This window comes from Macaca mulatta, chromosome 1 (assembly GCF_049350105.2).
Source record: "Macaca mulatta isolate MMU2019108-1 chromosome 1, T2T-MMU8v2.0, whole genome shotgun sequence".
NCBI classification, from domain to species: Eukaryota; Metazoa; Chordata; class Mammalia; order Primates; family Cercopithecidae; genus Macaca; species Macaca mulatta.
The window spans coordinates 224,342,658-224,357,953 of NC_133406.1; the positions used below are offsets into that span (position 1 = coordinate 224,342,658).

The 15,296-nt window shown below is 44.0% G+C and overlaps 1 protein-coding gene across 8 annotated transcripts in view; it reads left to right on the forward strand.

Annotated features, from left to right (window-relative positions):
* LOC712609 (NBPF family member NBPF3) overlaps window positions 1–14,866 on the forward strand; it is a 51,618-nt gene extending 36,752 nt beyond the window's left edge. For 7 of the 8 annotated variants that reach the window (XM_077972778.1, XM_077972799.1, XM_077972783.1 and 4 more), the window contains 12 exons: window positions 396–498; window positions 1,331–1,545; window positions 2,592–2,664; window positions 3,129–3,334; window positions 4,612–4,663; window positions 8,163–8,326; window positions 9,367–9,418; window positions 10,041–10,213; window positions 10,918–10,966; window positions 11,585–11,757; window positions 12,461–12,512; window positions 13,109–14,866. In XM_077972778.1, the coding sequence (XP_077828904.1) occupies window positions 396–498; window positions 1,331–1,545; window positions 2,592–2,664; window positions 3,129–3,334; window positions 4,612–4,663; window positions 8,163–8,326; window positions 9,367–9,418; window positions 10,041–10,213; window positions 10,918–10,966; window positions 11,585–11,757; window positions 12,461–12,512; window positions 13,109–13,352 (1,556 nt within the window). In that variant the 3' untranslated portion in view covers window positions 13,353–14,866. The remainder of the gene's footprint in view (window positions 1–395; window positions 499–1,330; window positions 1,546–2,591; window positions 2,665–3,128; window positions 3,335–4,611; window positions 4,664–8,162; window positions 8,327–9,366; window positions 9,419–10,040; window positions 10,214–10,917; window positions 10,967–11,584; window positions 11,758–12,460; window positions 12,513–13,108) is intronic. The other variant, XM_077972806.1, reaches the window with a different exon arrangement.
* Window positions 14,867–15,296: the final 430 nt, after the last annotated feature.

The following is a 15,296-nucleotide window of genomic DNA, read 5'->3' on the forward strand; positions in this document are numbered from 1 at the left end:
ATAAACACAAAGGCAGAGAGTACCCTGGTGTGAGGGAAGTGCTACTTCCTGGGCAATAGGCTTTTGTTCCTACAGAGGAAGAAAGATCGCACCCAAGAATGTGTGGAAGTAGCAGTGCAGTGTGCAGAGCAGGAACCCTGGGCCTGTCACCTGGGCTCCATCCAAGTTGCTTGTCCTGTCTGTCCCTCAGTTTCTCTTTCTTCGTCTCTAAATTTTGGAGGTTGAGATGCAATAAAGTCGGGAGACTGAAGAGTAAAGTCGTGGAAATCCTTGCCTAGAGCCTTGTACTGGGGTCAGTTATATCCTTCGGATGGACCTGGCTCCTGCCCTGTAGGCAGTGACCACCACTGTGTGTCCAGCTGTTCACTGAGGCCGGTGTGTCTGTCTTTTCTCAGACTATGAAGAGTGCAAAGACCTCCTAAAATCTATGCTGCGGGATGAGCTTCAGTTAAAGGAGGAGAAGCTTGCAGAGCAGCTCGGGCAAGCTGAAGAGCTCAGGTGAGGGGGCCCTATGCAGGCAGATGGGCAGGTGTGTAAATCTCTGATGTACAGCCGCTCGTCTGGGTGAAGTAAGAGCTAAGCTGGGTCTGGGGAAGGGCAGGAGTTGCCATGGCAGGCTTACAACACACAAAGATTTATGAAACAGAGAACAAGGATAATAATAAGTTATGGGTTGCAGTTGTTTCTCAGAGCCTTGATTTCTCTTTTTGAAAGAAGTAATTGTTGAGGTGAGATTTGCATAACACAAAATTAACTGAAGGAGTGGGAACCACCCAGCAGCATTGAGTGTACTCAAAATGGTGCGCCATCACCACCCCACTTACCCTTAGTCAGAATCACCTCCTGACTGACTGCGGCTTCTCATCCTTTCGGTCAATCAGTGTTGCCTTCTGGAGCCTGTCATTCTTTCCTTCTTTCATCTTTTCAACTGGCCCCGTCTGCACGTGGCCTCATTTCTGTCCATGGCTTTGCATCTAGTGACTGCAAGATGCACTATGTGTATTTTCACATGGAAATGTCCATGGCCAGAGTGAGGAACTGAAAGAATGAATGTCTTTTTGAAAGTGAATAAGGAAACCTACTTTTGTTTACAGAAGGGAAAGATAAATTGAACATTGTCGAGGATCTTACAGGAGCACTGTCTGGTATAGAGGAAGCCTGTAAACCATTTTTCATTCTTACTCTTGGCCACAGACATTTCTTTAAACATGTGCTGACCTTCTCCTTGGAGGTCTCCTTGAGAACATTGTCTCAGAAATCTCTGTCGCAATATTCGATCTGATCACTCACCCCTTTCCACTGTTAAATTTTCTCTACTATCTCACCTTAGGCAATATAAAGTCCTGGTTCAGTCTCAGGAACGAGAACTGAGCCAATTAAAGGAGAAGTTGCGGGAAGGGAGAGATGCCTCCCGCGCATTGAATCAGCATCTCCAGGCCCTCCTCACTCCGGATGAGCCGGCCACCTCCCAGGGGCGGGACCTCCGAGAACAGCTGGCCGAGGGCTGTAGGCTGGCACAGCACCTCGTCCGAAAGCTCACCCCAGGTAAGGTTTCCATAGGATCTGATGACAGAAAACCCCAGGCTTAGGAGAGACTCCCGACCTCCATAGTTTGACAATGACAGTTGTATCGGTGGTGTTTTTTTCCACTAAACATATGTGGCCCTTCCAGGACTTCCTGGGTGAGATCAGAGATGGGAAACCCTTGGAGTTGGAGGTCACAGTATTGCAAATGTCCCTCCTTCCTTGGTGGAGATGGTCTTTGGAGCCAGAGGCAGCATCTCTCTAGTTGTAGAGGAGAGGAAGGAGGCTGTGACAGGAGGGTTCTTGTTAAGAGTGAAAAGAGCTGTGGACTTAGAATGAAGGTTCCCAGGCTGTCTCTTTGGCAATGTTCTTAGTAACTGTCGGTGAGTGAGTGATATATCTTTCTTGCGTTTCTCTCTCTCCATCAGAAAAGGCAGACATATTGTCTCTTGCAAGGCTCTGAAGCATCTAAATGTGGGAACAGTTTAGGACTGCTTTTGAAAATGAGATAAAGCCCCTTGCCATGTGGTGTTGGAGAAGGCACTTGATGTGGGGGCATTTGGTGGTAGGAAATGCTTCAGACTGGAGCACTCCCCATGGAGAGCATGTCCCTGAATAACACAGCAGAAGCCACATGGAAGGCCTGTGAAGTCTCCTGATACATAGACGACTGTGGGGCCAGTTTGTCCTCTCTTAAGAGAAATAATTAGGTTTGAAATGTGAACTGTGACAGGACACCAAGCCTGTGCCTGGGAATCAGATTTGTGGTGGGATGATGGAGACAGCTGCCAAAGTCCCGAGAGAGGCTGCACACGTGCCCAGTGATATGGGGATAAAGGGTCTTTTCAATATTTGGCCACATCTTGATGGTGGTCCTCCAGATCAGAAATGCATTGCCTGATGGATCAGGAAACCATGCCAGGGCATTTTGTTAAAGATAAAACATGAGAGCTTTCATTTGAACGGTGACCCATGCCTAGATGTCCATGTCTGTGTGCATATTGGGCTGACTGTGCCTGCAGAATGTGAAGTGGGAAATATCTGAACGAACACTTCTGTATTTACAGAAAACGGTGAAGATGAGGATGAAGATGTGAACGTTGAGGAAACTGAAAAAGTACAGGAATCACGTACCCCCAGGTAACACTGAATAATCAGGAGCAAGTAATGGGTTTTAACATAGGAAAAAGATGTAGGAGGCACACCCTGTCTGGCATCTAGGATGGGTCCAAAGCCTGCATTCCTTTGGCCACAGTATGTGAAATTCAACCCAGCTTAGACACAGGGTGTGGCAGCTGTTGTGTTTCTCTGTGTGTGGTGAGTGTCATATCTGTACTGAACAGGGATAGCTGAGTCTTCATCTTTCTCAGCTCCTGTCTCTCCAGTGAAATGAACACCGGTTGGTCTTTTTCTCTCTGTCTGCCATGGCTGCCATGCTCTGTTGCAGAGAGAAGACGATTGCCTGTTCCCTCTTAAAGGGAACCTCCTGTTTGCTTTCTGTGACCACAGTCTTAATGCCTTCTGTCAAAACCAGCTAGGGCTCCCTGGGGTCCGATCCCTCTGTGTTTAATCTTCTGACATCTCTCTCCCACCTGGCTCATCAGGGAGGTGCAGAAGGCTGAAGAGAAGGAAGAACCTGCGGACTCACTGGAGGAATATTCCATCGCTTGTTCAAATAGCCACGGTCCTTGTGAGTCCCACCAGCCTCACAGCGACACCAAAATCACATTTGAGGAAGACCAAGTCAACTCACGTCTCATTGACTCATCCTCTCATGATGAATGGGAGGATGCTGTATCCATTATCCCAGGTAGCCTCTATTTTCCTTGTGTCTCATTCCTCTTTCTGTGCTGAGGAAGTATAACCCCGAAGACAGACTCTATACACACAAATTGGTTTACATAAAAATCTGCGATGGGATTCTAAACCCAGATATCAGGGAGGTTTTCTGTCCTTCTCAGCTCATGTCATGCCTTTGTCTCCCGGTCCCCAGTGTGAAGTTACTGGACCCCAGGCAAGTGTGACAACCTCATAGTCACCTGAGTGCAGGAGGTGCATGGGAGGTAACTGTGAGGCTTCCTAGCTTCGATTCAGTATCTCTTGTCACCTGTGATTAAGTCATGTGTCCCTGAACAATGTCCATGGAGTTTCTATGCCTTTTGAAGGAGACTGGCAGCCTTGCCTTTGTATTTGGATATATTGCTCCCCAGGCTTCACTACTCTCAGCTTTAATCTTGATCTCTTTTAAGTCAGCTTGGTTAGCTGCACAGTCCCATTGAAATGTGGACGGAAACTTTTCTTGTTTAGTTTGCTGATACAGTTCCATAAAGCAAGGCTGGACCCTGGTTCTCCACCCCATCAATGCAATAGCTGATCCGATGTTTCTTTGTAGCATCATAGATTGTTGTTGTTGGTGGCGGTGGTGGTTTTTTTTTTGGTGATAGAGTCTTGCTCACCCAGGGTGGAGTGCAGTGGCACCATCTTGGCTTGATGCAACCTCCGCCTCCCAGATTCAAGTGATTCTCCTGCCTCAGCATCTTGAGTAGCTGGTACCACAGGTACACACAACCACATCTGGCTAATTTTTGTATTTTTCGTAGAGATGGGGTTTCCCCATATTGGCCAGGTTCATCTTGAACTCATGACCTCAAATGATTCACCTGCCTTGGCCTCCCGAATCCCAGATTCTTTTTAAAGCAAGAGTTGTTAGAATGCGTCTATCAGTTGAACATTTAATGTCCATGGTACCTGATGATATAAATCAGTATTGCAGCAACACTCCTAGAAAATTGTTCGACTAATTTTTGGAGATTTTGGGGGGAAAATTTTATTTTCTTTGCATAGACTCAGGCAGGGAATATGGCATTATAGTCTACCCACAGAGGGAAATTTTGGCCTGTGGGACTGGAAAGCAGGGTCATCTACTTCTCACCAGACTTAATCTAGACCACCCTAGAATATTCATGTCAGAACCCATGTTCTTGCCCTGAGAATAGTTGGGTCCTTGTGCTATGACTGGACAGTGATTTGGTCCTATGTGAAGTGTGAATTGCTTAATGTGACCTGCTTCTCTGAATGTATTTACAGAAAATGAAAGTGATCATGAAGAAGAGGAAGAAAAAGGGCCAGTGTCTCCCAGGTAATGCTGTGGAATTGTGAGCTGTGAATTCAGTAGTGACACCTGGAGATTGTAGATTTAGGGAAAATGAGGAAGCGATGAATAGAACGATTTCTTTCATTCACTCAGCTACAAATTGTCCTTATTAACAATGTTGTGCATGATTTGTGGCACTTGTATTGGTTTTAATTTCATAGTCCTCTGAAGATAAGTACTTGCAATCAGTTGAGCCAGGTGAACTAGCCAAACAGGGATATCTTGTTCATCTTTTCAAAAAACCAGCTCCTGGATTCATTGAGTGTTTTTTTTTTTTTTTTTTTTTTTTTGAGACGGAGTCTCGCTCTGTCACCCAGGCTGGAGTGCAGTGGCCGGATCTCAGCTCACTGCAAGCTCTGCCTCCTGGGTTTACACCATTCTCCTGCCTCAGCCTCCCGAGTAGCTGGAACTACAGGCGCCCGCCACCTCTCCCAGCTAGTTCTTTATGTTTTTTAGTAGAGACCGAGTTTCACCGTGTTAGCCAGGATGGTCTCGATCTCCTGACCTCATGATCTGCCCGTCTCGGCCTCCCAAAGTGCTGGGATTCCAGGCTTGAGCCACCATGCCTGGCCCATTGATTGTTTTGAAGGATTTTTTGTGTCTGTCTCCTTCAGTTCTGCTCTGATCTTAGTTATTTCTTGCCTTGTGCTAGCTTTTGAATTTGTTTGCTCTTGCTTCTCTAGTTGTTTTAATTGTGATTTTAGGGTGTTGATTTTAGATCTTTCCTTTCTCTTGTGGGCATTTAGTGCTAGAAATTTCCCTCTCCATACTGCTTTAAATGTGTCCCAGAGATTCTGGTATGTTGTGTCGTTGATCTCAATGGTTTCAAAGAACATCTTTATTTCTGCCTTCATTTCATTATTTACCCAGTAGTCATTCAGGAGCAGGCTGTTCAGTTTCCATGCAGTTGTTCAGTTTTGAGTGGGTTTCTTAATCCTGAGCTCTAATTTGATTGCACTGTGTTCTGAGAGACAGTTTGTTGTGATTTCTGTTGTTTTACATTTGCTGAGGAGTGCTTGACTTCCAACTATGTGGTCAATTTTGGAATAAGTGTGATGCGATGCTGAGAAGAATATATATTCCGTTGATTTTGGGTGGAGAGTTCTGTAGATGTCTGTTAGGTCTGCTTGGTGCAGAGCTGAGTTTGCGTTCTGGATATCCCTGTTAGCATTCTGTCTCATTGATGTGTGTAATATTGACAGTGGGGTGTTAAAGTGTCCCATTATTGTTGTCTGGGAGTCTAAGTGTCTTTTTAGGTCTTTCAGGAGTTGCTTTATGAATCTAGGTGCTCCTGTATTGGGTGCATATATCTTTAGGATAGTTAGCTCTTCTTGTCAAATCGATCCCTTTACCATTATATAATGGTCTTCTTTGTCTCTTTGGATCTTTGATGGTTTAAAGTCTGTTTTGTCAGAGACTAGGATTGCAACCCCTGCTTTTTTGCTTTCCATTTGCTTGGTAGGTGTTCCTCCATCCCTTCATTTTGAGCCTATGTGTGTCTCTGCACGTGAGATGCATCTCCTGAACACAGCACACTGATGGGTCTTGACTGTTTATCCAATTTTCCAGTCTGTGTCTTTTAATTGGGGCATTTAGCCCATTGACATTGAAGGTGAATATTGTCATGTGTGAATTTGATCCTGTCATTAAGATGTTAGCTGGTTATTTTGCCTGTTAGTTGATGCAGTTTCTTCCTAGCATCGATGGTCTTTACAATTTGACATGTTTTTGCAGTGGCTGGTACTGGTTATTCCTTTCCATGTTTAGTGCTTCCTTAAGGAGCTCTTGTGAGGTAGGCCTGGTGGTGACAAAATCTCTCAGCATTTGATTGTGTGTGAAGGATTTGATTTCTCTTTCACTTATGAAGCTTAGGTTGGGTGGATATGAGATTCCAGGTTGAAAATTCTTTTCTTTAAGAATGTTAAGTATTGGCCCCCACTGTCTTCTGGCTTGTAGAGTTTGTGCAGACAGATGTGCTGTTAATCTGATGGGCTCCCCTTTGTGGGTAACCCGACCTTTCTCTCTGGCTGCCCTTACCATTTTTTCCTACATTTCCACCTTGGTAAATCTGACAATTATGTGTCTTGGGGTTACTCTTCTGGAGGAGTATCTTTATGGTGTTCTCTGTATTTCCTGAATTTGAATGTTGGCCTGCCTTGCTAGGTTGGGGAAGTTCTCCCAGGTAATATCCTGAAGAGTGTTTTCCAGCTTGGTTCCATTCTCCCCATCACTTTCAGGTACACCAATGAAATGTAGATTTGTTCTTTTCACATAGTCCCATATTTCTTGGCAGCTTTGTTTGTTTCTTTTTACTCTTTTTTCTCTAAACTTTTCTTCTCACTTCATTTCGTTAATTTGATCTTCAATCACTGATACCCTTTCTTCCACTTGATCGAATCAGCTACTGAAGCTTGTGCATGTGTCATGTAGTTCTCATGCCATGGTTTTCAGCTCCATCAGGTCATTTAAGGTCTTCTCTACACTGTTTATTGTAGTTATCCATTCGTCTAATCTTTTTTCAAGGTTTGTAGCTTCCTTGCGATGTTTTCGCACATCCTCCTTTAACTCGGAGAAGTTTGTTATTACCAACTTTCTGAAGCCTACTTCAGTCATCTCGTCAAAGTCATTCTCTGCCCTTTTTTGTTCCATTGCTGGCGAGGATCTCTGATCCTTGGGAGGAGAAGGGGCGCTGTGGTTTTTAAAAGTTTCAGCTTTTCTGCTCTGGTTTCTCCACCTCTTTGTGGTTTTCTCTCCCTTTGGTCTTTGATGCTGGTGACCTAGAGATGGGGTTTTGGAGTGGATGTCCTTTTTGTTGAAGTGGATGCTATTCCTTTCTGTTTGTTAGTTTTCTTGTTAACAGTGAGGTCCCTCAGCTGCAGGTCTGGTGGAGTTTGCTGGAGGTCCACTCCAGACCCTCAAACAGGGATTTCTTGGTGTCGCCTGTTCTCTCCCCTGCGTTTAAATCCTGGGAGAGAATGTACATGTGCTTTCTGCTTATTGTTTGTTAGTATGTTTTCCAGTATTTGTGCAAGAAAAGAAACTGAATAAATAAACATATTATATTAAAATATTGGGAAAATGGGGCCCTTAGCACAGAAGATCTGTGTCTGCACTGCCGCAAGAGCTCTGTTCACTTGAATGCTGCATGGAAAATTCAACGCAATTTATGCAAAGTAGTTGAAATCTTGTGTTAGTCTCTGTGCTGCAAGTCATGAGGGTAGTTTACAGGGAGAGTCGGGGTGCCCTACATTGGCTCATCTGTGGCAAGTGTACTGAGCACGTGCTGCCCACTTTTTTGTCATTCCCCAGGGCAGTCACCCTCTGCCCTGCATTTAGAAGGATACTTTTATTTCTGTTGAAGGAAAACTGGCTTTGGTTTCTGCGACCTCTCCATTCTGCCTCCCATCAGATCATCTGGGAGGTTTTGCTGTCTAATCTCTGTCGGTTAAATCTTCTGTCATCCCTGTCCTGCCTGTGTCATCAGGAATCTGCAGGAGTCTGAAGAGGAGGAAGCTCTCCAGGAATCCTGGGATGAAGGTTATTCGACTTCCTCAATTCCTCCTGACATGTCTGCCTCATACCCGTCTTACAGCAGCACCTTTCACTCATTAGAGGAACAACAAGTGGACTTGGCTCTTGACGTGGGCAGTGAGTACTCCATTGTGAAGGTGATAAAGCTCCAGTTCATGTCCCAAGTAGACCCCGTAATCTTGGGGCTTTCCGCCCCTGGTTGGGCTGAGAGTTGCCATCACTGTGGGTTTAACCTATATATCAATGTAGATTTCAATCACTCTGGAGTTGAGTCTGAAGCACAGACGTGGCGTGGTTCAGTGAGCTTTAATATCTTCCTAGTCTCACGCCATGCCAGTGCCACCCTAGACTGACTGTCAGGACATTGAACTCAAGGCAGGTGTGGCAAACTCACACCAAGCCATGCAGCACATGCCCAGGTGTTGTCTGTCAGATCAGTTCATGTGAATTAAATGTGTCTTGCCAGCTACAAAGTTCCTCATGAGTTTTGTTCCCAAAGCATGTCTGTGCGGTTCTTTACCTGCCCGAGGCCAGTGTCACCCTTGTCTACCTCTGAATCGGAGATGTGACCCAGGTTTCACTGAATTTATCCCCATTTTCTGTGTCTTCTCAGTTGGCTTGTTTTAGCTCATCTGTCCATCGTCTTGCTGGTATGTTTTCTAGATAAATGACTGACTTTTCACCCACAAAAGCCATAATAGCTGATGCTTCTGTGTAGAACCAAGTCTCGTTGTAACAAGAGCTGGAATATTACACCCCTACATGAAATCTCAGTGTCCACAATCTCATAAACTATCAAATCCTGGGTATTTGATGTGAGAAACCTGAATATTGCAGTCTCTCTCCTACGAGGTGTTAGAAGTATTTGCCTAAAATCTATTGGGAAAGTCATTGCTCATTTGTGTACACAAACCTAGGACAGATCACATTGGGAAGATAACATTCCAAAAGAGGGGAATTTTGCCCAAGGCTCATGAAAGGAACCAAGTCAGTTCTCTCAAGACTTGACCTCATGCCTCTGGTTATGTTTCTCTCAAAGTCTTCTGTTCCCACACTGAGAAGACTGATGTCCCTGTGTTAGGATTGGACAGAGGAATGTTTCTGTGTGCAAGGAAGAACTGCTTCATGTAAGAGGCCCCATCTGAATTTATTTGCAGGACATTGGTGTGATGAAGTGAAAAAGGAGGACCAAGAGGCCACAGGTCCCAGGTGAGTCTGAGAAATTGTGGACAGTTCATTTGCTGTTGACACCTAGAGACGCCAAGTGCAAGGAAAACAGTACATGCTGAAAAGAGTGATTTTGCCTTATCAGACAAGTCTGAATTACGCCCACTAATATTGCTTTTGGTTTTCATTACAGTAAATATTTAGGTTTCCATTTCTTCCTACCCTTATCATTTACTAACCTACTGAAGGTTAACCATACCTCAAAAGCTGTATTCTCATGGTGACTGCAGGGAAACTTGAGCACATTTTATGCAAAATTATTGAGCCCACTGTTTTCATGATCACTGTTCGCTGTTCGTCCTGAGGGCACAAATACAAAGTGTCCTTTCACTGCCTCATCAGTGTGTCACCTGGCCGATTCACTGAGCTCTTACTCTGTCTATCTCTGTCTCTTGTGTGTGTGTGTGTGTGTGTGTTTCTTTCTCTTTCATCCTTTTCTACCTGGTCCTGATTGTGCCAACATTAAGGCAATAATCTGTTACCTCATTAATAGAGCTGTCCTTTTTCTTTCCAAACACTTGCTTATGTTACCTATGAAATCTAGCTGGGGCTGTGTGGTTTCTGATTCCCCCTGGCTTATTCTTTACTTTTCCTACTTTTCCAGGCTCAACAGGGAACTGCTGGATGAGAAAGAGCCTGAAGCCTTGCAGGACTCACTGGATAGATTTTATTCAACCCCTTGCGGGTATCTTGAACTGCCTGACTTATGCCAGCCCTACAGAAATGCCTTCTGTTCGTTGGAAGAAGAGCACTTTGGCTTGGCTCTTGACATGGACAGTGAGTTCCTTACTATGAAGGTGATAAGGCTCCACCTGGTCTTCCCGATAGGGGTGATATTCCTGTTCCAACTGGCCCTTCCTGACCCGAGAGATGTCATTGCTGCTGGCAGGACCTATGGACACATATAGGTTGTAATGCAACTGTAGTTTCAGTTGGAAGCCCAGATATGAAATGGGTCAGTGAGCATGGCTCTATTCCTAGTCTCCAGTCATGCCTGTGGCAACCTGAACCCACTCTCAGCACATTGGTCCGAGGCAGATGTAAAAAATTCACAGAACTATGATTTGGACTCAACATTTGTAGATTTCCTCCTTTATTCTAATTTCAGTGTCTTGCGACCATGAACGAGTTGGGAATTTGATGAGACAGGGCTGAATACAACAGTTTTCCTCCTAGAAATAATCTGGGGCATTTTCTTTGAATTGATGGGAACAATAAGGCATAACTGTTTGCACAAACTTGGGATAAATGATTTTGGGATAACTGTCTACCAGAATAGGGACATTTGACCCTTGGTTCTGAGATGTAAATCACAGAATCTCTATCATGACCGGCTTTGAGGCCTCCTGCAGTGTATGTCTCACATTATCCTGTTCTCATGCTGAGGAGCCTGTGGTCCCTGTGTGGGGATTAGACAGTGGACTGTTATGGGTGTAGGTGAATTGGCTTATTTTGCCTGTCCCTGTCTGATTTTATTGCAGGAATTACAAAGGAAGAAGAGGAAGAAGACCAAGGCCCACCGTGCCCCAGGTAACTCTGAGCAATTGACAACAGCTAATTCTGTGTTGACACCTGGAGACTCCTGGTTCGGGGAAAACAGAGCGGGCCGACATTATTGATTACATCTTTTCAACCAAGCCTGAATTATTCCTACTAACATTGCTGTTGGTTTTCATTGCATTACATATTTAGGTTCCCATTTCTTCCTCCCCTTATCATTTACTAACCTACTGTAGGTGGACCATACTTCAAAAGCTCTATTCTCATGGTGACTACATGGAAACTTGAGCACATTTGATGGAAAATTATTGATGACAGCCTTTTCATGATCACTGTATGCTGTGTGTCCTGAGGGCACTAACTCAGAGTGTCCTGTTACTCCCTCATCAGTGTGTCACCTGGACAATTCACCAAGCACTCTCTGTTTCTGTCTCTCTCTCTGCCTCTGTTCTCTGTCTGTCTTTCTCTTTCATCCTTTTCCATTTGGCCCTGTTCTGTCCCAACATGAAGGCAATAATTTGTTACCTCATTCATGGATCTATCATTTTTCTTTCTTGACCACTTCCTTGTGCTACCCATGAAATCTAGTTGGGGCTCTGTTGTGTCTGATGTCTCCTGACTTATTCTTTACTTTTTCTACTTTTCCAGGCTCAGCAGAGAGCTGCTGGAGGTAGTAGAGCCTGAAATCTTGCAGGACTCACTGGATAGATATTATTCGACTCCTTACAGTTATCTTGAGCTTCCCGATTCATGCCATTCCCAGGGAAGCTCCTTTTACTCATTGGAGGAACAACACGTTGGCTTTTCTCTTGGCGTGGATGGTGAGTACCTTTCTCTGAAGCTGATAAGGATCCACTGAGTCTTCCATATAGAGATCATATTCCTGTTCCAAGTGGCCGTTACTGAGCTGAGAGATGTCACTGCTGCAGTGAGGACTTATAGGCACATGTAGGTTCAATGAAACTCTAGTTCCACCTGGAAGCCCAGACATGGGATGGGTCAGTGAGCATGGCTCTCTCCCTAGTCTCAGGCCATGCCTGTGGCACTCTGATTCTACTCTCAAGACACTGGACCTGGGCAGATGTGGCAAATTCAAGGAACTATGATTTTGACTCAAGGGTTTCCAGATTTCCTTTCTCACTCTAATTTCAGTGTGTAAATTCCTCACAACCATGAACAATCTGAGTATTTGATGAGACAGGTTTGAATATTGCAGTTTCTCTCCTAGAAATCACTTGAGGGCATTTGCTTCAAATTGATTGGAAAAATATGGCATAACAATTTGCACAAACTTGGGACAAATGATATTGGGATAACGATCTACCAGAAAAGGGACATTTTACCCTTAGTTTCTGGGACAAAAACCAAGGACTCTCTATCATGTCCAGCCTTCAGGCCTTCTGAAATATATCTCCACAGTGTCTTATTCTTATGCTGAGGAGCCTTAGGTCCCTGTGTAAGGATTAGACAGTGGATTGTTATGTGCGTAGGAGAATCAGCTTCATGTGTCTGAATTTATTGCAGAAATTGAAAAGTACCAAGAAGGGGAGGAAGATCAAAACCCACCATGCCCCAGGTAACTTTCAGCAATTGTGGACGCTTAATTCTTTCTTAATACCTGGAGACGACAGATCCAGGGGAAAGCAGTGTGTTTGGTTTCATGTTTTCAACGAAAGCTGAATTACTCCTACTGACATTGCTGTTGGTTTTCATTGCAGTAGAGGTTTAGGTTTCCATTTCTTCCTCCCCTTATCATTGACTAACGTACCATAGGTTGACCATACCCCATAAGCTGTACTCTCATGGTGACTGCATCGAATTTTAATCACATTTTATGGAAAACTATTAAACTCACTCTTCATAATCACTGTTTGCTGTGTGTCATCCGGGCACTAACTCAGAGTGTCCTTTAACTCCCTTATCAGTATGTCATCTGGCCAATTCACTCAGTACGTGCTCTCTCTCTCTGTCTCTCTCTCTGTCTTTCTCTTTCATTGTTTTCTACCTGGCCCTGTTCTATCCCAACATAAAGACAACAATGGTTTACCTCATTAAAAGGATCTATCCTTTTCCTTTTTTAACTACTTCCCTATGTTACCCTTGAAATCTAGTTGGGGCTGTGTGGTGTCTGATTTCCCCTGGCTGCTTCTTTAGTTTCGTCTCCTTTTCCAGGCTCAACGGGGTGCTGATGGAAGCAGGAGAGCCTGAAGTCTTGCAGGACTCACCGAATGGATGTTATTGGACTCCTTCAAGTTACTTTCAACTACCTGACTCATTCCAGCACTACACAAGTGGCTTTTACTCACTTGAGGAACAGCACGTCAGCTTGGCCCTTGACGTGGACAATGGGTTTTTTACTTTGACGATGATAAGGTTCCACCTGGGCTTCCAGATGGGAGTCCTATTCCCACACTAAGCAGCCCTTCCTAAGCTGAGAGATGTCATTGCCTCAGGCAGGACTTAGAGGCACATGTAGGTTTGAATGAAACTGTAGTTCCATTTGGAATCCCAGATATAGGATAGGAAAGTGGGCAGAACTCTATTCCATTCTCAGACCATGCATTGGCAACCTGTGCTCAGTCTGAAGACACTGGACCCAAGTTAGGTGTGACACGTTCACATAACTCTGCAGCACATGCCGGGAGTGATCTGAGAGATATTCTGATTTGAACCAGGTATCTCTGGGTAGCTACAAAGTTCCTCAGGGATTTCATTTTACGGGCATGTCTCTGAGCTTCTATGCCTGCTCAAGGTCAGTGTCATCTTTGTGTTTAAGTCATCCAAAGGTGTTACCCTGGTTTCAATGAACCTCCCCCCATTCTTTGTATCTTCAGTGTTGGTTTGTTTTAGCTGATCCATCTGTAACACAGGAGGGATCCTTGGCTGAGGATTGTATTTCAGAACCACTGACCGCTCTTGACAATTGTTAACCCACTAGGCTCCTTTGGTTAGAGAAGCCACAGTCCTTCAGCCTCCAATTGCTATCAATACTTAGGAAGACCACAGCTAGATGGACAAACAGCGTGGAGAGCCCTTAGCCCTGCTCCTCTCAATTCCATTCTGTAAAGAACAGGAGCCAGGAGCCGCTGGCAGGAGACAGCATGTCACCCGGGACTCTGCCAGTGCAGAATATGAACAATGCCAAGTTCTTGCAGAAAACGCTTAGCCTGAGTTTCATAGGAGGTAATCACCGGACAACTGCAGAATGTAGAACACTGAGCAGGACGACTGGCCTGTCTCCTTCACACAGTCCATGTCACCATGAATCACACAACAAAAAGGAGAAGAGATATTTTGGGTTCAAAGAAAGTAAAAAGGTACTGTAGCTACATTTCTTTATTTTGAACCCCAAATATTTCCTCATCTTTTTGTTGTTGTCATTGATTGTGGTGACATGGACTCGTTTGTAGAGGACAGGTCAGCTGTCTGGCTCAATGATCTACATTCTGAAGTTGTCTGAAAATGTCTTCATGATTCAATTCAGCCTAAACGTTTTGCCAGGAACATTGCAGAGTCAATACTGTGACTTTCCAACCTCAGCCTATCTATCTGCGGGCATAGAAGGTCTAGTTTGTCCATCACCATTATCATGATATCAGGACTGGTTACTTGGTTAAGGAGGGGTCTAGGAGATCTGTTGCTTTTAGAGACACCTTACTTATAATGAAGTATTTGGGAAAGTGGTTTGTAAAGGTATGAACGTCATGTATTCCAATCATCATCCTCTAAACACATTATCATTTATTGATCATCCCTGCCTGTGTCTATTATTATATTCATATCTCTACACTGGAAATTTTCTGTCTCAATTTTTACTCTGCCTCTGTTTTGGCTAGTGTCTGCTGTTGAAAAAAAAAACATTCTCTGCCTGAGTTTTAATTTTTGTCCAAAGTTATTTTAATCTATACAATTAAAAACTTTTGCCTATCACTCTGGACTGTTGGATTATTTTTTACATTCAGTGTTAGAATCTTTTATTATGCTGATTGGTTTTGGTGGGTACTGATACAAATTAATAAAAAGATTTTCATTTCCCTGTTTATTTTCTAATCTCTTCCACACTGTAGACTATGTTTATCATATGTAGCAGAATATATTTACTACATTTCTTGATTCTAATTATTTTATTCTTTGTGAGTGAGTGTGTGTGTGTGTGTCTGTGTGTCTGTGTGTGCCTTTGACATTTAGGAAGGGTTGCATAGCTCCTGTTTAATATTGCACTAAAAATGTTTTTGATAGTTTTTCCCCCCTTTGAACTAGACACACTTCTAATATTTGTTTTATATGTTTTAAATTATGACTTTCAACGTCAAAGATTTCCATAAAACAGCAAATTACATATGCATTATCTTTTTTCTAC